Source organism: Drosophila rhopaloa, unplaced genomic scaffold, assembly GCF_018152115.1.
Source record: "Drosophila rhopaloa isolate 14029-0021.01 unplaced genomic scaffold, ASM1815211v1 contig_3, whole genome shotgun sequence".
In the NCBI taxonomy this organism is placed as follows: Eukaryota; Metazoa; Arthropoda; class Insecta; order Diptera; family Drosophilidae; genus Drosophila; species Drosophila rhopaloa.
In genome coordinates, this window is record NW_025335123.1 from 21341214 (window position 1) to 21363637 (window position 22424).

A 22424-nucleotide genomic window follows, 5' to 3' on the forward strand; every position below is an offset into this window, starting at 1 on the left:
GCCGATTCCGAATTCCCGACTCAGACGCACAGACGTCGCATTAACCTGTCCCCCGAAATGACCTTGAACCTGCCGTGACCTTGCAGCCTGAAAGGATACAACGCAAAAAATGAGACACATACACGGAAAAAAAAACAGAGGCAATCTAAATAAATGGAGGAGGAGATGATGTCCGTCCGAAATCGCGGAATCCTTTAGAGATTTTCTTGATTGCGCAGGACATGTAGAAGAAGATGAAGAAGCCCTTGAAGAGGATGTGGAAGTGTCTGTCTGGGCTCTGCCACGCCCCCTTTCCCCCCCGCTTTTCTTGTAGGGCCCAAAGGAGCCCCTATTTTCCGAAACCACCCACCCACTTTCCCATTTCTGCGGTTGAATGTCCTTTCGCCCGTCTGACAAGTTTGTTTTGCTTTTCGCCCGGGTTTCATTATCGTTTTGAAGGTCGCAGACAGCAGCGCCACGCCCCCCGCCCATTCTCCGCTGTCGTCCCCTTTATGCCACGCCCACCTAGCCGTGTGGAAATTTGTGCCAAATACGCAGACAGCCACAAATGGCAAGGAAAAACCAAAAAAAATACGAGGGATAAAGGATGTTTTGTGAGGAGAAAATAGATCCACAATAACTAAAAATAAACAATAATTTTATTAAGATACAATTTACATATGCAGTTTAGGATAATTAAATATCTACAAGGTATCTTTTAAAATATCAAAATAATTTTAAGACCCCAAAAATGTTATTTAAAACTAATTACTTACAAAAACGCATTGTTTCGCTTTGAATAAATAAAAAAAAACTCGGCAAAATAAGGGTACGACCATGTAATTATTTTTTTAGGATTGGATCAAAAAGAATATAGAAAATTATTTAATTGGATACAATTAAAGGCATACCTTAATTAAAGCTACATTTTAATTAAAACTGGAGTGAGAAAATCATTAAGTAAGTTGCATACATTTTGAATTCCTCGCTGTGCACTGTGCGAAACTTAATGTGTGTTTGGGGATGGGGATGGAAAGAAAGTAAATGTGAAAGTGGGGATGGGCATTGGGGATCCATAAAGTAATGTCGGGGGAGGCATTATGCTACAGGGAACACACCTCCCAAAAACGAAATAAAAAGAAGAACCCAATTCACCCAACACATCGACTTGAATTCATTATTCATGTTATTTTTGTCTGACGTGGAAAATAAACCTAACGCTTTGGCATTAACTTAACTCCAGAAAACATTCCCCGGAAATTAAGAAAAAGTGAAGCATGATATTGGGGTTTTTACGAAAAATGAACAACTACATATGTTATTACACTAAATAATATTTTTATAATATTTCAAAGGTAATACAAAATAGATAATAAATTTAAAATAATTAAAACGCCGAACATTTGTTTTGCAAAGTTAAAGTGTTGCAAGTCCTTTTACTTATCAACAATGTTGACGCAACATTAGTTTTGTTTTTACCACAATGTTGCTGCAACAAAAAACACACAAAAAAAGACTCAAATAAAAATCACTCATTTTCCGCTTACTCCTCTCGTTCTCTATCCTTCGTTTTGTTTTGAGTGCTGTTTTGCTTTTGTTTGTTTTTTTTGTTTTGTTTTGGGTTCCGTTATAAAAGCGCCACGCTGCAGTTTTTTTTGTTGTTTTTCGTTTTTGCTTTTTACGCTCTTTGCCAATTTCTCATGTGTGTTTGCATGTCTTTGCATGTGTGTATGTGAGCGCAACTGTACCGGCGTCTTGTTTTCTTCTTCTATATCGTGTCTGAGCTTTTTGTTGTTTTTGCAGCTGCCATGTCTGCTTCTTCTTCGGCCTTTCCTCTTCTCCCCTCCTTTCCATACACCTTCATTTATTTTTATTTGTGTCTGCTTAACACCTTTTTGCGTACATCCTTCGGAATTCACATGCAAAATGTGTCAACACCAAAGAAAATGCAAAAAACAACAGCGAAGAAAGAGCAGAGAAGCTCGTAAATAAACGTCGACTCTTAGGGGTTAAACAATACCGACTCGATTTCTAACAGCAAAGATCACAAGTTATACGCAATGAAAACAATATAGCACAAAATAGTTATTTTTTAAAATGTAATTCATAAATATGGAAATCGCTAGCAATATCTCAAAGCAAAACTATTATTAAATTCAAGTTCTTTTAAATTCTACCCAAACTTATTCTGAAATTGCACTTAGTTAAAACATAGTTTATATTTTATTATTTTACACTATACAAAAATTACTTAGATTTCAATATAAATAGTAATGCTCGAACAATAAACCAGACCATGCTTAACGGTAATTCTCTTCTTACAATCGTGACCTTCGAATGGGGTTTACCTCTATAATTACGCCTATGAATCAGTTATGCCAAAATACTCGAGTCTTGAGCTCCTCAAATAATTTATAATTGAAGGTTTGCACAGGCGTTATCTTCTGATACGAAAGGCGTCTAAAAAGGTGGCGCCAAAAAGCGGTAATAATAAATAGATACACTTTGAAAAACTAAACGACCTGTATAATTTATAAAATATATGACTTATGATTTATGACATTATGATAATGACTTTTTAAACTATTTTATGATTAAGAAAAATTGTAGTAATAATAAATAAAAAGAGTTCTGGAAGGGTATTACATTTCGGCACAGTTTTAATTGAACAAAATACTAATTTAGTTCATTATATAAGATTCCGGGTATATTTTATGACTAACCTACTAACGATAACAAAATTATAAGAATTCGACTTTTTCTAATCAAAATTTGAGTTGAATTTTTCAGTAGTAGAAATCTCACTATAAAATATTGGCTGCTAAGAACAAATAAATAGATAGCGACATTGTTGCCAAAGGAAAACTTAGTGCGCAATGCAATTTACGATTATTCGCGTTATCAATGGGAGACAGTAGTTTCTGGCCTATGGGGAGCATAACTATAGCTCGGGGCCCCGACTTTATCGCATTCGAAATGCCATTACAACTACACCAGGAACACCTGTCGACGGCGTCTAAGTTACATACATTGTTGCTGCACGCGTAGACCGTTAAATATCAAGTCAAATGCCACTAAAAATAGAGATGGGGCGATATGCATTATAAATTACAATTAAAGTGAAGCATCAGTAAATAATATTCATTTCTAACATTTTTTTTACTAAAAGTATTTTTAAAGTCTACCAAAATTTATATTTATATAAATCACATTATTTTTTATGAAAATTTGTCTTTTTGATACGGTTATTCAATTTTGTTCGATAATATAACTCATATTTAAGCTATTATTTTTAACAATTAATGATGGTTTTCAACATCGTTTTCTTTAATTCAAAATGGTAAATATATTGAGTATTAAATATTATCATTTCTTTTTTGTATAGTATTGAAACTCTTTTTAAGCGATTTTTTGTATCTTTTTGTATAGATTTTTGTAATCGGCTGTATTGGTGCTATCTCTAATAATTTTTACGAGTATGATGCAAGTGAATTGCGCCGGTTACGTTACGTCAATTTTTTGAAAGCTCGGCAAATTCTTGTCAAACTTGATATGGAAACCCGGCAACCACTTGTTGCCATTATTTACGCAGTTGGCTTTCCTCCTTTTCCACACTTTCCATTTTTCCCCGAACGAAAACGGGGCAAAAATAAATATAACAAGAAAAAGCAGCACGCGCAAAAATTAATTGCGCAAAAATCGAACCACCCAAAATATTTCAAAATTTGTTGAAATCGAACTTTGACAACGGGAAAGTGCAGGGGCGAGAAAAAGCTCACAAAATGCGCGCCAATTTTTTGTTAGTGATGCAGTCGTACCCTGTAACGGTTGAATGGGAAAGGGTATTCCACATTAGTAGATAACATGAAACCAATTTGCAAATGGTTTTACTTAATATGAAAGGTAAAAACATTTTAATATTCCTGTTCAATTTCCAAACGTTTTTATGACAATTTTTTTTAGAAATAATAATAATGTATAACTTTTTGAATAAAAATAAATACATACACAAATACTTTTTTAGATCTTTATATTTCCTTAGCGTGATTATCTATTTTGATTAAAGGGTATGTCTTAGCCGAGCTTTCAGAGGCGTTTTTTTATTGCTGTGTCGCCGTGTTGCGAAATCAAAACAAAATCCAAAGCGTGCAAGGGTGCGATAGAGACGGCGAATGCACGCGCCAAAAAGTGCAATGGAAATAGGCGGGGAAAAACGGAAAAGGGGGAATGTTGTGGAAATGGAAATCAAAGCGAAACGTAACGAAATCAACGGAGTGGCGAAAGCGGGAAGAACTTTGCGTCGCAACCACCTGATGATTAAATCGGCGGAAAAGGGCGAAAAATTCAAGCAATCAGCGATTTTTGTTGGATATTGTATTTATCCATCTATATTGATAATATTTACCTATGTATGTGACTACAGCTGTGTATGCAAATATGTTCAAGGCAATAGTAGTATTTGCCCTAATAGAATTATAGAACAGGAACTCATAGTTTATAAACAGTTTTCACTTTAATACTTTTTAAGTTTCAAACACATGATTAATACTGCAAAATTAACTCGTTTACGTTAGTTCATAAGACGTGTGAAAATAAAATATACATTTTTTAATGTTAATAGTTTCTTAATTAATATTTTAATTGTACTTTTAAATTACTTGATTTCAATATATGTATGTATTACAAATTATTTTTGAAGAAAATGGTTTTATTACACTCTCCACAAAAATGTCCCAAAACGAATAATTTTTAGAGAATTGACCGCAAATTTAAAACAAATTCCGATTTTGATCATACATTGATGACAATCATTTGAAATTAAGTTGGATATTTATTTTTCTGAGTGAATTTAGTATTATTTTCTCATTCGAAATTCTGTTTTCCCGCGAAAGTTTTAGGGCAATATTGGAAGTTTTGTTGTTTTCTTTCCTTTTCATCATATCGTCCTCCTCCCCCTCCTTTTTCTCTTTTCAAAGTGTTTTGCCTTTTCTTTTAAAGTTTGCTTGGCATAATTTAATTAGACTTGAGGTAGGTTCACAGACACACTCTCACAAATAAATACACACTCGAAAAAAATGGTTTTTGTTTTTGGTTTTCATTGGTGTTAAAAGAAGTTCACAGTTCAATCAACTTGACAAAACAAATACAAAATAGGAGTTCGGTAAAAGAGCGAGTGAGAAAGTGCGATGGGTGACAAAGAGCTTAAATTACACACACGCACACCAAGAACTCAAGTAAATAGAAAAGGGAGAGGGCAATGGGGAGTAGAAGAAGCGGTAGAAAATGAAGTACAGGAAAAAGCTAAAAAAAAAAAAGCGGGAAAAAGGAGGTGGAAGAAAAACTATAAGAAGATTCTAAATAAATAAAAGCAACAAAGAAGAAGCCAAATAATAAGAAAAAATTAACAGAACAATGGCATTACTACGGAAATATCTTTTATTTCGAGAGTCTTTTTATGAATTGTAATTTTGCTGTTTTTAAAAATTAAACTTTCTTTTTGTCACCAGAGAATTATATTATCTCAGGATTTCGCAATATTATCTTTATTATATGAATTTGTTTGTATTTTACTCTTGTTTTGTTCTTATTTCTGAGTTTTAATGCTCTTGGTAACTACTTTTTACTTCAAATTATTCTTCTAATTTGGTTTGAATTTGTTCTAATTTAAATATGTATTACTATTTGTGTTTTTTTATAAAATTCTAATAAAACATTTGTTTTTTAGTTTTATTTTAATTCGTTAAATCTAACCTGCATTTCCTCAGTTTTAAATTTAACTGATTGTTTATGCTTAATACGTATGTACGTATTTCCCGGTCAAATTTAGAGTGAGAGATCTCGCTCAGCTCAGTTTTGGCTCAAATTATTTGTAAACACCACTCAGAGAGTGAGAAATCTACTCTCTTTCGCTCTCTTTCACTCTACCGGCAAATACCGGCAAGCTGAAGCACTCAAAAACGTGAGCGAGAGAGCGAGTCAATTACATTTTTTTGTTTCTATTTACGCAAATAAAATTAAATAGATATAAACAAATCGTGATGAAATAGCCAAATGTCATCGAAGAACTTTGTAGAACTTGCGTATTTACATTACGTTGCAAAATGCAATAAATTCGGAATTAAAAAGCTTTACAAACAGAGAAATACTCAAATGAGTGGAAGAGCGGGAGAGAGGAAAGAGAGCATTTTTCCGCGGGCTGGCTGAATTCAAAAAAAACTTATAAAAGCAACCGGCTTAACTGGTGGCTGACATTTGTGCGCCGCGTTTTCACCGATTTCTATCTGTCCTGTCTTCGCTTTGTGGATTTGGATTTTTGGCTGTTTTCCGCCCGACAAAAAACTATATAATATATATAGGCTATTCCACAAATAAAAACCGAACCCAAACGTTACTAAAACATATACTACACAATTAACAGGAAAATGTCACATAAAAGTTATCATAGTGCTAAAGTCGCAGAAATACCCCAAGATCCCTGAGCAAAAAAACCGCGCAAATATTGTATTCTTCGAATAGAAGAGGAACTTGTGAACTAAAACTATAAAAAAAAACAGCCAGTGCAAAAAATAAACGGGAAGAATTTTTTTTGGTGTCCCTTTTTTTGGTGGTTTTTTTTTCCCCGTTTTCCCCCAATTGACGCAATAAGTGCGCAACAACACTTGTGAGCAGGCGGAAACGGGATAGAAATGATATAGCCGACTGGAATCTAACTGAATTGGATTACAATTAATTGAATAGACGGATACAAACACATAAAACCGCTGTTCAAAGAGGTGAGTGCAAAGATATATGTATAGTACATTTTTAAGAAGTGCCCGGTGAAAATCAGGGAAGTTTCCAAGAACTTAAAAAGAAATTCGGGTGCAAAGTAAAAACACAAAACTTTTAACGGTAAACCCATATAATCACAAAATAGTCGCTCTTTTACGCATACCAACGACAATAATATAACTGAATCTAAAAGAACTAGCCTCGAAAAAAAAAATGAACACAGTGCTTAAAAAAAAATAAAAAAAATATTCTCAAGACAATATAAAATAAATATTTGTTCTATTGCAAAATACACAAATCTGTTCTAGACCATTTTTCGACTTATGAAACTCACACAATGAAATTCTATAGAATCCTATAAATAAATGGCTTAGTAAATTATCATAAAGTGAAAAGTTTAGAAATAATATTAAAGAAGTGTTTAGAAAACTAATGTCACTTTTTTAATTTTAAAATCTTCAACGAGTAAAAATTGGAAATATCTTTTTAAATGTTGGCAGTCTAGTTTTAAAACAAAAAGCCATTTTAGTGATTTTAATTTTGGAATTAAAAAAGTGTCTGTCACAATAAAAATATATTAATTGTTGGGAAATTTTTATTATAAAGTGAAAGATAAAGTTGATTAAGACAAGAAACAAAAAATTTAAAAATACAGAAGTAAAAAAATAATTAATAAACATTGCTTTTTTTTAATACATTATTTTAAGATCAAACTAAATATTGAGATTCGTTTTGAAAGATCACATTAAACTGTACATTTTTTTTTTATTGATCATGTAAAGGCCTTTACAGTTATTTTTTGGTCGTATTCCTTGTCTTTTGTTTACCGCTTGAAAATGCAACGGATTATATTCTAAGAAAAAGCAAAATAGTAACACAGACAAAAGCTTAGAGATCTGAGTTTATCAGTTGAAGGTCGGTCCAGCAGTAATATCAGTTGGGAATACGAATTTATCAGTTGAATACGAATATTCTTTCTCCCTTTTGCACTTTTTTTTTATTTTAGCTGTTGTCAAGAGTGCGGATAATCGTGATTTTGGGGGCAAATGGGAACCGTTAATAGTGTATAAAGGAATAGCATATATTAAATTACTTCTGATAACATTTGCTGAACTCTCGACGGCGCCTGACGTCAGTGAATATAGAAATTGTGGCAGTACAAACCTGAACAAAATATTAATAAACAAAATTGTTTAATTATGTTATACTATTTAATAATAGTAATAAAATAAAACAACATTTTTCAATTTAAAGAACATCTTTAAAAATCCTATTTTAATATTTAATTGTAACTTTATTGGAATGTTCAGCTTTTGTTTGAAGAATGTATTTAAATTTGAGTCAATCAAAATACGATATTCTTGATTTGACAAGCCAAGCGATTTTTTTTTGAGGAAAAAAAGTAAGAAAAATATTTTGTGCATCCCATCCTACTACGATTTTCCGCTTTAACTTACTTTCAGACAGACGAAAACTCAGGAACTAAGATATAGAAATCCCAGACACAGACACAAAATGGCTCTACAACCGTTGCTCGACTGCCGTAGTCTTGAATTGATAGACGAATACTTCCACTTCACCTTCCCAATGGAGGGCGACCTGCTGTACGACGATGTTGAAAATGTGGCCAGTATCCAAAGTGATCTGGAGAAGATCGATTTTGATGCAAGCTTCGTGGACTATGGTATCGGGGAGGACATGAAGCCGGAGATTCGCAATGGCGATTGCATGTGGTCGGCGAATGCCAACGGCTTGAATACCATGAGCAGTGCGATTGGAACCGGGAGCAACAGCGCAGCATCGTCGTACAGTGAAACCAGTGCCATATCCCTGGCCGTGGTTTCCGGCTCCACGAATCCCTACTCCTTATATCAGCGATCGCAGACTACAGATAATACAAGTAGCATCCAATCACAACAGCAGGGAAGCAATCCCGGGGATTTGCCAGTGATCATCAAGAAGGAATTGGTGGATATGGACTATACGATCAGTCAGAAGCGCCGGCGTTTGAGTGGTGGCGACAAGAAGTCGCAGATCCAGGATGAGGACCAGTTGATACCTCCCGGCGGAAGTCTCCTGCGAAAGAGGAACCCAATAACGTTGCCCAATCTCATGGCGTTCCGCAAGGTGGGCGAGGTGAAGAGCAGCAAATACCTGAGACCCGATACACCACACAGTCTTACCGATGAGGTGGTCGCCCCGGAGTTCAGACACAACGTGGACCTAAGGGCCTGCGTGATGGGCAGCAACAATATCTCGCTGACCAGCGACGATGGCGATGTCAACTGCATCAATCTAATAAGCAGGGATCTTCAGAATGCCAGCAAGGATCCAATTGCCTATCGCTTCCCCATCCCAACGATAAACGAAGTCCTCGATGTGCTCAATCAGCAGGTCAGCCAAGCGCAGATTGACGAACAGCAGCAGGCCATCGATATAGCCACTGGATGCAGTACAGTGGACTCTCCGCCGACGACCGGTTCGGACAGCGACTCCGATGATGGAGATTCCCTTAACTATGGACTGCGGCATCATCGAAGCAGCAAGGGCAGCAGCAACAACAACAGCAGCAGCAACAGCAACAGCAACAACGCCACCAACAACGGGATGCTGCACATGCTGCACATCAGCGATCACAGCTACACACGTTGCAACGATATGGTGGACGATGGACCCAATCTCGAGACCCCCTCTGATTCCGGTGAGTTTTAGACCAATCAAGTAATTTCTATTTGAACTATACCTTGTAAAATAGGGCTGTATTTATCCGTAAATTTCGTAAATGCCCATAACTCATTAGAACCTCTAGTTAGGCTGCTGAATTTTGGTATACAAACAGATGTTAGTGTTAGTTTAACTAAAATATTAGTTTAAACCTTTCCAGCTAAAATCTCTTGCTCAAGATTTCTGGTTCTATTAACAATACAGAGTTAAACTTTTGTATACAAAGTCTTGTGTGTAAAAAATTGAAAAAGTAAATATTATTTTAAGACAACAACCAAAAGTAATTCTTATCTTTAAATAAACTATTTAGGTATCCGGGATTATAACAACTATATGCTGAAATTTGGTCTACGCCGCACCATTTGTATAAAGTATTATAACGCAAAACTAATTATAGAAATAGGATACCTCGTGGGGTGGCTGATTAATATTCTTTGCTTTTCCCGCCCCCCATTTATTTTCCCACACACACTTTTGGGTGTTGCACATTCAACTAGTGTTCGCACTTCCGTTTCGTGTGGGTGCAAAATAACGCCCAAGCACAGGCACAAACACAAACAGCCAGAGAACAAGTACACAAATATACACTGAAAGCAACCGGAAAATCGATCGCCGGAAAACGCCTACGTCAACAGCAAACGTAGTAAACTTGTTACGTTGCATACAATCCAACAAAAAACCAAAAAAGAGAGAGAAAAACGCCCACGCGACGCCGGCGTCTGTCTGCGATGGTTTTTCCATTGATTTTTGTGCTTTTCGCTGCGCTGCCGTTGGGCTTTCCTTTATGAATTTTCCCACCCACAAGGGGGAAAAAGTTGGCGCGTGGCTTTCATGGCTCATTGTGTTTGCTTGCTCCATGGCGTCATCCTCTCTCTCTGTTCCGAAGAACCCACCCATCACCCGGGGGATGATGATGTTCTTGCGCAGAACTACGCCCAGAATAAAAAATATAACCTTTATATATATATATATATATATATAGGAATCTCTCTCTCTTTTGGGCCAACACCCCAAATTTCTTCGCGTTTTCCTTGCCGGGCTGTGGCTGTATTGTTGTCCGCTTTTCAAGGATGTCTGGTCACCGACCACGTGGCAGACAGCCCCCAAAAATTTTCCTTCCTCCTTGGCGGCAATTTCCGTACCCTCGGTACTAACACAAAATTTTGGATATTTTCGGACTTTCGAAACAAAAATAAAATCATGAAAAATAATGTTGGAGGTCTTCGAATCTTTAATCCCCAAAGTACTGAAATATATCCCTAATATAAAGAGTATTTACAAGCAAACTAAGACTGGATTTTAATATAAAAGAAAATAATAATTTCAATAATATTATGTTTAAAATTTAAAGTCCATATTTGTGTATTTTTATATGAAATATTTATATGGTTAAGCTTTGAGAGTTATTTTGTTGTCGAGGGTATTCTTTTAGTCGACTTCTGCCCTTTTTGCGGACGAGTTCAATGTCTCCTCTCTCTTTTTGGCGCGCAAATCGTACGCTATCCATTGAGCAACCCTCGCAAGCTTACGTCACGTCAATCATCTAGATTTTACTACGTCTTACGCTACAACTACAACTACAAGGGCCACTACGAGTGCATTTTTTTACAACTACTATACCATAACATTATTTACTACTACTATTTTATGAAGCTTGTGTGAGTGCAAGCTTTATTGATTTTTTGCCAAGCAAAAAAACAAAATATTAACAACAGAAACGCAAAGGTAAAATAAAAGAAAAAAAATACAAAAATGAAAAATTTAAAACATTTAGAACTTGGCAAAAATAAATCGAAAAGATCAAAAAAACAAAAGCAAAAGCAATAAACTTGTTGTGACGGCGCCTTATGCGTCTCTCTCTTTCTAATACTTACGCTCTCTCTCGTTCCCTCTCTTGCAATTTGCCGAGTGCAGTTAAACCAAGAAATTGCAGCAACAACGATTTTAGCACGTTTGTTTTGGTTTTTGCGATTTGGGCTTTTGCCTTTTGCTTTTGGGGTGTTGTCTGCTTTTGCATTTTGTGTGCTTTTGTTTTATTTTGTGCTTTTATTTTTTGTTGCCAAGCGCTCCACATATTTATTTATTTATTTTCTCCCGCTGCGAAAAAGAATAGAACACAAATTAGAAAAATGTAGTAAAAAAATAAACATGCAAAGAGCTTAGCATAAATTAAGAAAAAAAAACGCCCACGTCTGGTCTCATTTATATATTTTAACCATGCATCGTTAAAAAGTTCTTTAGACTAAGTTAGAAAGGCGGAAATTCCTTTGAAAAAAATTCCTAAGTAATAACTGTAAATTTATCATTTAACAAGTTTATGCAAAAATGAATCATTTAAGTAAGGAAAGAAATTTAACAGTCATCTATAAATTAAAAATTGAATTGATTGAGTCAATTTGAACTTTATAAACTATAGGCACACGTGTACAAAATATCAGCATATCATCATCATACTTTGGTGACGAAAGTCATCCACCCCCCAATCACATCATAATTTTTCCACTGCTAATTTAGCAACTAAAAACTTGACACAAGTGGCTCGAGATTATTTTTTTTTTTGCTTTTTTTTGCGTGCGTATTTCTCCTTGGAAATAGATATAGAAATAGAAATAGCAGAAGAAGCGGAAAAAGAAATCAGGTGCGTGCCGCAGATTAGCAAATTTATATTCGCATCTCCCTCGCACTCGGACCTTGTGACGCCTGCTAGAGGGAGATGACACTATCCAAAGACACGCACTTGTATCAATATCAATTCTTTCATCTTTCTTTTTTGAGTTTTTTTTTTGGTAGGGGACTTTCTTTATCGCTATGCTGCAGTCTACTAATTAGTATAAAAGCTTCTTCGTGAGAGCGAGCGAGATGTCTGAGAAGGCTGGTTGGCAACAACGCACAAAATTCGGCAAATAGATAAGGTTTACGCGGGTGTGAGCAAGACACCAGATGCCACATGCCCCTATGTTGGCGCCTATATATGTACATATATATATTTACTTTTTGGTAGTGCGTGCTGCTTTTTGGCATTTCGCACCTTGCGATTGTGCGTGCGGGTTTTGGTAAAATGTTAATGAACTGAACCAAGGTCAGCCAAATCGCTGGAAAAAGTGCGTAGAAAACGAAATGGGGGGGCGGCGAACAAAAAAAAAAAACCAAACCAGAAACCAAATTCAACTTTTATGGCCAGACAAACTTCCAAGTCGACGCAAAAAATTTCCTTTTCGGTCTTCTTTTCGCTTTTCACTTTCGATTTCTGCGGCTTTAATTTATGCGTTTAGAAAAAGTGAACAACAAATAAGTAAACAATTGAAAGTGAATAGATAAACAAGTTATCTCATAAGACAACCAAAAATTAAATAGGAATAGTTAATTTTCAGAACAATTTTTAATTTTCCTAGTTTCATCGATTTATGCTGCAAATTTAAATTATTATCTTATATCTTAACTTATAATTATTAAACAATATTAAATTATGATATCCAAAATAAAATAAAATAAAAACATATGGAATAGTAAAAAAGCGTACCGCAATAGATACATAAATAGTAACCCGAAATAAGACTAGAAATATAAATAACAGAAAAGAGACGCCGCTTGTAAGGGCCCAAAAAAGCCCTGTTAACAATAGGCCGTATGTTTTTTTTCCGGCCGGGTCTTGAGGCATTTTTTGACGGCTTCTTTTTGGGCTGTTGCTAGGCGTCTCTCTCCCCATCCTTATCTCTTTTGGTATTGCCATCTCTGTCCGATGTAGGAATTGCGTCGTAGTTGTTGGCTTGTTGTTGCTTTATTCGCACACGAGTAGCAATAAATTGTTATGCTCAAGGTCGCAAAAAAGCGGCGACGTCGGCGTTATAAAATAAAAAAAAAACCAAAAGCCCATAAAGAGCAAAGCTTTTTCCCCCCTCGGTGGTCTCACGCACTTGGTACAGCTTTATTTATTTATCTTTTTTTTTTTCTTAACAAACGAGCCTCCCTTTCGGCGTTTATGAGAGATTTCCTGTATGTGCACATAAATTGATATATATACTTCCATATATATAAAGAAGATGTATCCACGCCCAAGAATGTTGCCAAAAACTCAAGTGGGAAATGTTGCCAGACGCATTTTCATAATTTATGTGCCAGTTACATTATTACATTATGGATACTATATCAAATAGAAGTACCATCTTGTATGATATGTCGCATTGCGACGTTGTGCAACATAAGTCATTATATTCGTACTCTTGGGGAGGGGTTTCCATCGGAAAAGGCTTAACTTGATGACTCACATCCTGCTTTTCCTCCGATGATGAAATTCCCACTGACTACGTCACAAAAAAGGAAAAGGAAAAGCCGAGAAAATCAAATAGGCGGGGACAACGAAAAAAAAAATGGAGGGAAAAGTGCAAGAAATGCGCGTGGGAAAATCTGCCAGTGCAGCGGAAGCACTGTTTTTCCGCTATTGTTTCAAAAACAGTTGTGGATAATTTTATATGAATTTATTTAGTTTCGAATTTTTATTTGTGTTTCTTACAATTTCTAAAAGATTGAATTAATGTGATATATAGTTTCATACAAACAGTGATTTAACAGTGTTTGTTAATTTTTGATTTACTTGTTTTAATTTATTTATTTTCCTTTTACTGCTTAGTTTTGCTTAATTCTTCCACGTTTTCCGCCAGCACATAATGTTTACAACTTTGTTTATTCAACATTTTAGTCGTCTGACCTATTTTGCTGGCCATCGGTGTGGCAAGCTGTGGTTGAGCGACATGTTGCCAGCAGATGTTGCTGTTGCGGCTGCAATTTCTGTTGCAGTTGCTGCTGCAGATGCAATTTCTGCTGCTGTTCCGTCTCTTAACCTTTGGCAAAAGTGCAACATGTGTTGCTGTTGCAATTTATTTGATTTTCATGCGAAATGCCAACGCAATAATATAGGGTGGATGGCGTGGGAAAATGCAAGAAGCCATGCCCACGTGCGATTTTATATGTTTACGTTCTTAATTTCACGGTTTTCTTGAAAATTTCGGGAAATGAAATTCGAAATTCGCGAGAATCGTTAAATGTGCGAAATGGTAAACAAATATAAAGTGCAGGACGCGAAAAATAGTATGAAATCACTCTGCTGGCTGGCTGGCTGGCCGATGATCTAAACACAAATTCTTCTTTCCCTCAATGAACTTTCTTCTAAATAATCATTTGTTTTCATATATTCCCGCCCAGCATTTGCAGTTTTCATTTGCGCGGTACGGCGATTACGGCGATGTGTCATAAAAGTCGCAGACGCGGAAAATAAACAACAGCGTCTGTTATTAAACAAATTTACAAGGGCAGCGGGGAAGAAGGGGGAAGGGAGGGAAATCGTCTCCGAGAATTTGTTTAATTTTACGACTTGGCACAGTGGTCGAAAAAGTTGCTTAACAATTTATCCAACAATTATGTCGTTTTAAAAGTAATTTGCTTAATCAATGGGCAGAAGAAACGGCAATTTCTTGTCTCGAAAAATTATAATATTCTTTTTTTTGTTATTTGCTCATTGCCTAAAATCAAATATTAAAATACCACATGTGTGAAATCTTAATTGATTTTAATGTCCCACATCGATGTATGATGACTAATTCCAAGTGGTCTTAATTTATCCCACTGTAATTTATTTGCTGAGTTATCGTCGCTTTTTTCGCTTGCTTCTTTTATTTTTATAGGCTTTTTAAAAATTCTTGTCTGTATTACATCATACTGCCTTTGGCATTGCCAATTCCATTTCAATTTCGTTTGCTCGACGACCCAACCCAAAGATATGGGGTATTTAACCCTCGCATATGATAATATGTATCTGAAGCATCTCATCTGCTGCAGTTCTGTTGTTGCTTTTTGTTTAATGCGCCTTTTATATTGATGATGATGCACTTGTCCCCTTTTTATACTTCTATGTTTTCGGGCTTACCCTTTCGACTGTCTGTCCGCATCTCACCGTACCCCCGTGTCCCTATGCTAATTTTATAGGGCAAAAGGCGTCTTTGCTTATCACACACTTCGCTGTACATATATTCATATAGTACGTATGCATGGGTAGGGAAAACCCAACCCAATCTAACCCACCGCCTCCCCCTTTTTCCTGCACTAAAGTTGCGCAACATGTGGCGGCTTGTGTGCATTTTATTTGCAATTATAATCAACGACAGCTTCCTCTTTGGCATTTTTGATACCCTAAACAGGGGTTACAACACTTTCAAAAATGTTTAATAAAATTTAAAATAAACACCCATGATGTGTTTTTAGTTTTTGCACGATCAAAAGAATATATGATCTCTAAAAATAAGTCTAAAAGCAGATAATTTTGTAGTTTGTGAAGACATTTCAACTAAATTTGGTATATGGGTTACCAAGGCTAAGATACACAGCTTCCATAAATTTCACAACAATCGCCAAAAAGGGTATCGTAAAGTCTTAAAGCCATCCTTGTTCACTCCTCAACTCTCAGCTTTTTTGCTTTATTATTACGATTTGATCTTGGCTTCGTTCGCTTAGCAACAAAAGTTGCTGTTGCCGTCTCGAATAAATAATAATAAAAAAAAAAAAAAACAAAATAAAAGTTGCTTTGTTTGGCTTGTCTGCTTCTTCCAGTCGGTTTCTTGTATTTTAATGCAGCAAACGAGTTTGTCTGGTTTTGGTTTTTTATTCAATGAGAGAGGAGAGATGTGAGATATATAGAAGAAGCATCGGCAGCATCCGATTTGTGCGGAATAACCGTTAGTAAAACTAAGGCAAAAGCTCCCGGCACAACCCTAGTTTTTATTTTTATTATTATATCTGAACATCTGAATAACTGAATAACTGAATTGAATGCAGTTTTGCCGGGGCAGCAGATGCAGTTTGATGATAAAAATAAAAATGAAAACAACGGACGGGGGGCGAATGGGAGGATTGCAATTCTGTTATGTTGATTATTTTTATTTTACCATCCCATTCATTGTCTATTAAACGTGATTGTGGGGTTGGTCTCAGTCTGGAAATTCCCCTTTCAATATTGAAATAAAGCTGTTCGTTGGAAATCACGCTTCCCAGTTCAGTTGTTTAGTTTTTGTGATTTATTTCTCTTTTGCATTTATTGATTTTAAGTCGAAGTCGTGCGTTTGTTTTTGGCAATTAATGGCTTTTCACTAGAAATTCTGTCTGAGAAATTCCAGTGAATTTGTGTTTATTTATTATTATTATGTCATGACTTCAATTGCTTAGGTTTACTTATTAAAAAATATATGATATATTAAACCTTTTTTTATAATGAAGTGTAACTGATGATAAGGGGTGGCATTCCACAGAGTTTGTTGTCCAGTCAGAAGCTCATTCCTCATCATCCCGTGCACTTTATTTTTATAAGGAAAAATGGCCGTCGAAGAGGCTGCATTCCAAGATTTTGTCGAGGGGGGAAGATCTTGGTGGTCTGTTGGTTGTCTAGCCAAAGTGGAATGATGACGTTGGCAGAAAAAAAAAAAAAAAAAACTGAAAAAGTAACCAAGAACCCGCTTGGCTCCTTCTTTTCTTCGCGTTTTATCTCTTGATTCTCCTGAAAGAATCTGACTCATGCCCACTCAGGCATCTCTTCTGCAGGTTTCGATTTCGTTGCGGTTTCAGTTGGGGATTTATTTAATGTTTATTTTTTGCCAGTCTCCCATGCACTTGATCTTGCAACTTGCAACTTGTTGCACTTGTCAGCAGTCCTACCTCTTCCCTTCCTTCCTTCCTTCTCCCCCCTTTTCAGTCTTCAATTCCTTATTTACCTTGTTGCCAAGCGCAAAGTTTGCTTTTTTCCTGCTTTTTCTTCTTGCTCGCTTGCTTGCACAGTTGCTTGTTTTAATAAGCGAAAAGAATTGTTTAATCAGTTGGCTTGAATTCGTAGTGTATAAATACCGAAATTTAAATGAAATTTGATTCAATTGAAGGTTAAATTTCTGGATAATTAAAAAACCTGAAAACCCAAACAAACCACATAATATTGAATTTAAAACGAAAAAAAAAATAAAAAAATAAAACAACTATCTAAGAAGTTTAATTATTTTTACAGACAACAATTTTAGAGCTCGTGAGAGCTATGAAAATTACGAATTCCAGGCCATTTATCCTCATGCAATTCTTGTTCTCTCCGAAGCCAAAGCCCCGCAAATGTTTTTCTTTTAGCGCAAGTTTAATGACCCTTGCTTGGCTAGAATTATGACTTAGGTGGGCGTGGAAAAAAGAAAGGAAAGAAGGAACAAAAACAGCTAAAGCGGATTAGTGTGTCAACGTTTCGGGGGGGGGTATAGTTTCTCCACAATAGTAGTCGGTCGTATATATCTTGCGCAAAGTAGTATCTCGTGTATCAGACTTCAGGAAGCAATAGATTTGCACGGATTTCAATTTCAAGTGGCGACGTCGCGACAGACAGACGACGACGACTACGCCCTTTTGTGTTGACGTCATTGGTCTGTCTCTGCCTTTTTGTTTTGCCTTCTTTTATTTTATTTTATTTTATTTTGCCTTGCTTTATTCCATTCCATTCCATTTCTCTTACCCCACATCCCACGTAATTCCGCCTGGCAACAGAGAAAGCCGGAGATACATAGGGATAGAGAGATATTGGCTGGGGGGTTGGGCTCGAATCGCACAGCTTTTGCTCTGTACTCTCTTCCGTTTCGCTAATTTACTGCTTCCGTTGCGACCATTGAACCAAGAAGAAGCAGAAGTTAAAGAAGAAGAAGAAGCTGGAGCTGCAGCACAGTGCGTTGCATAATTATATTGGCACACATTAAAAATAAAATATAGATATCATAGCATATAGAAGATTCCCATGGGAATTTAAGTTTATGGGGGGAAGATATCTAAATAATATTTGGCATACATTTTATCATAGTATAGTTAAGTCTTATAGATGCACCAGGCTAACCAGAAACTCCCTCTTTTATTGCCCATTTGCAGATGAGGAAATCGATGTGGTATCGTATACGGACAAGAAGCTGCCCACGAATCCCTCGTGCCACGTGATGGGTGCTCTGCAGACCAAGATGGCCCACAAGATATCGATTGATCACATGAAGCAGAAGCCGCGCTACAACAACAACTTCAATCTACCGTACACGCCGGCCAGCAGCAGTCCAGTGAAGTCGGTGGCCAACTCTCGCTATCCATCGCCATCGAGCACACCATACCAGAACTGCTCCTCCGCCTCGCCATCCTACTCGCCGCTATCCGTGGACTCGTCGAATGTCAGCTCGAGCTCCAGTTCCAGCTCGCAGTCCAGCTTCAGCTCAATTTCGGGCAACAAGGGACGCAAGCGATCCTGCCTGAAGGCACCGGGTGGTGGCATCACCTCCAGCATGCTCATGCCGGGCACCAACGGTGTGGCCCATGGCATCACGACGAGCAAAAAGTGTCGCGGCAAGAAGGTGGTGGTGAGCAGCAGCTCCTCGGCATCCTCGTCGGGCAGCATATCGCCGGTTTCGGCGGTTGGCCAGGATGTGGATGCCATGGATTGCAACTGGCAGCGACGCAGTGCCGCACCCAGCATGGCCCCCAGTTGCACCAGTGTCCTCCGGAAGGAGTACAGCCTGGGCCTGGACGAGGCCGATACGATCGAGAAGCGCAATCAGCACAACGACATGGAGCGCCAGCGTCGCATTGGCTTGAAGAACCTCTTCGAGGCTCTGAAGAAACAGATCCCCACCATCAGGGACAAGGAGCGGGCTCCCAAGGTTAATATTCTGCGCGAGGCGGCCAAACTGTGCACCCAGCTGACCCAGGAGGAGCATGAGCTCAGTGTGCAGCGCCAGCTGCTGAGTGTGAAACTCAAGCAGCAGCAGGAGATCTTGGCCCGCTATAGGATGGTCAAGAGCGAACCGCACTCGGTCAGTGGATAGTGTTGTCTAGTACTATCTGCTTAAAGCGGCGGCGTAGCGCTAGGAATCCAACATCAGCCCCCTTTCCTCCCCCTATAAATATTTTTTTTTTCATAGATATAGATGAACACCATCCTATTTTTTGCGATTTTTCAATTCAATACTTTCTTGACCTTAAGCTAGCTACACATATATAGATATGATTTTTTTTTTGTGGAGAACTTCAATATCAGTTAGTAGGTTATGTTTAAAGATTTGCTTACTTTGTTGTACCATTCGAGAGAAGAGGAGAGATAGGAGGTACAAGTGATTTAACAAATTTGATTTCTTTAATGTGATATATATATGATTTTCTTTCCGCTCGATTTCATTTGGCAAGGAAGTTATCGAAAACGGTGTTATGGAATCAAGTTGAATTGTTTTTTTTTTCGCTGCATATATTACAATCTAGACGTAGGATTAGGCTTAGCTAGCGTTTAGGTCTCTGTATATAACATATGATATAGGTTCTATGATAGTTATTTTTTTGAATTAGCCACTTAACCATGAAGTAAACAAAAAGGAAAACGATAAAAAAAATGTAAGGACAAAGAACCAAACAATGAAAAGTGAAAGTGAAAGTGAAGAGACAGATAGAGAGAGAGAGGAGAAACACAAACAAACGAAAAGGGAAACACAAAAAGAAAACAAAAACGGATACGGAAACGGAAAACAGACAAAAGTTACAACGAAAGAGCCACAAAGAGGAGATAGATAGAGCACAGAAAAATCGGAAGTGAGAATGATGAGATATATATAGGAATTATTATAGCTGAAAGTAGAACTTTTGGTTGACACCCCCTAAAAACAAAAACAAAAAGAGCCGGCTTCAAATGGTTCCAAACTTCTTGACGAAGCAATGCGGAACACCATATTTCGACCTTGGTTCGATAGTTCACCTAGACTTACCTCTTAAACTATGGGAATATCTTTTTACATGCGCTTTTGGGTTCTGTGTCTTTTAAGACGCATCCTTGGAGCAGAAGAGAATCCCAACTGTATCTGCATGCATACACACACACCTCAATGCTTTTGCTTAGACCCCCGACATAACCCATATATATAACAATATATATATAAATCTGTTAGACGACGACGCGAAGATGAAAGTGAAAAAGCTTTTTATATACACCCCAAAAATAAACACTCTACTGCCTATATTGAGAAATACATTTTATTTGCAATGAAGATTCAAATATGAAAATATTATATACCTTTTTACAATCATATTATCTTTTCTATATATATTTTTTTTGCTACACTTAGGGATATAAATATATAGTTTTTAACTGATAACTATGCATATGAAATGCGCAAAACTTAACGAAAACAAAAAGGAATCAAGAAAAACTTTAAACTATTTAATAGTGCTAAACTAAACCTAAACGAAAACCTCTCGAGAATAGCTGATATATATATATAGGAAGAGAGAGAGAGAGAGAGAGGGCGAAAGAGTGGAGAAATTGGCTGCAAAGTTTGTGATTGGAGTTACGAGAGTCCCAGAGAGATATATACACCCACGAACCCAAGACCCAAGAGAACTCAAACTTTTGTGAGCTGTTTAACTGTCGATTTTTTGCTAATAAGTTATTGCCTCTCGGCAATATGTTATATATGATTAACGATTATACCAATTGTTTACACGCATCTAAATATCAACTAAAACTAAAAACTAAACTACTAAACTAAAGGACATAGAGCGAAATGCGAATGAAGTAAAAAGCGCATGAGAGAAAAATGTAGGAAGCACGAACGCGATTCTAAGGAAATGTCAACTGTTATTTAGGTTTAGACACAAAAAAAAAACACGCATGATATATATGGATATATGATATATGATGACCAGAAATTGAATGAGATCGGGGGAGGTTATTTAGGTATGTTATATATAACGCGTAAATTTCTATATAGTATAGGGCGACGTTTCAACGAAATTTTGTATGTGAGTTCTAGGCTAATAGCTACTATATCTATACCCAAATACATATATTTCTTATACTTTCTGTTTACTACTAGCTTTACGTTCGAACCCATGAAATATTTTGTATCTTATATTTTTCTTTTATTACGCCGCCGCAAATCTTTTTGGAAAAACAAGCAACTTAACTCTTCTTTATTTTTTGAATAATTAAACTATACTAAAAAAAAAATTGTTGAATGGAAAACAAAAAAAAAATATTACATATACGTGGACAAACAATTAAGGAGTATATTTTTTGTATTGTTTCGACCAAAAAAAATGTGTACACACTGTAAATAGCAATCTCGTTAAATAATAGTTACACACGCCTACAAAATAGCGAACCCAAAACCCAAGAGATGGAATTATTTTTATAGAAAACACAAAAACCCGGAGAGAAAACACAAAGCAATAGACTTAAGCGAATTGTACAACGCGAAACGAAAACAAAACTTCAATAAACCAACAAATACACACACAATACACACCTATACATATACAAAATACACAAACACACAACGAATGCACCTATTTTCCTATAGTACATACAACAAGAAATAGTTTAACGAATTAAAAAACACCTTGTTTTCTTTTTTATAATTTCAACAAACAAAAACAAGAACCGTACAAATTTACGATACAATAAACTAAAAAACAAATGACAAGAAACAAAAAAAATACGAAAAGCAAACCTTTTGTTTGTTTAGTCCTTTAATTAATTTATTTACGAAACAACAAATTCAAGTGAAAGAGCATTTTTAAACATAATTTTTTATTACAAAAAAAAAACATTAAAACTATGACCAAAACCAAAATCCTCGCAAACAAAACAAAAAAAAAACATTTTACTTTTTTTTCTTATAAAATACATTTATAATAAAAAATAAACAAAAGTTTTTAAGTTTAAATATATTTTTATGATTATGAAATTTTTTATATTATAAATACACAAACTACTATTTGAATTAGTTGTTAAAAATTTATTTTTAAATAAAACGCAAATTATTTGAAGAAAAATAACAAATGTAAAAACTTGTGTAAAAAAAAATGTGAAAAACTCATTGAAATGAAAGCAAAAAAAAAAAACTGTTAACACACTGAACGAA

At 36.1% G+C, this 22424-nt stretch overlaps 1 protein-coding gene across 1 annotated transcript; it reads left to right on the plus strand.

Moving 5' to 3' along the window:
* Positions 1-6237: 6237 nt before the first annotated feature.
* LOC108045464 (myc protein) lies at positions 6238-21803 on the plus strand. The gene is made up of 3 exons (XM_017124795.2): positions 6238-6752; positions 8214-9451; positions 18403-21803. The coding sequence occupies exons 2-3, from the start codon at positions 8266-8268 to the stop codon at positions 19338-19340; spliced, it is 2124 nt and encodes a 707-aa protein (XP_016980284.1). The 5' UTR covers positions 6238-6752; positions 8214-8265; the 3' UTR covers positions 19341-21803.
* The last annotated feature ends 621 nt before the right edge of the window (positions 21804-22424 follow it).

What these genes read in the sequence shown, in the direction of transcription:
- LOC108045464 (XM_017124795.2), top strand. Translation starts at nt 8,266, where the DNA reads ATGGCTCTACAACCGTTGCTCGACTGCCGTAGTCTTGAATTGATAGAC. An exon ending in CGAGACCCCCTCTGATTCCG is followed by an intron (nt 9,452 to 18,402) that starts GTGAGTTTTAGA and finishes GCCCATTTGCAG; the next exon opens with ATGAGGAAATCGATGTGGTA.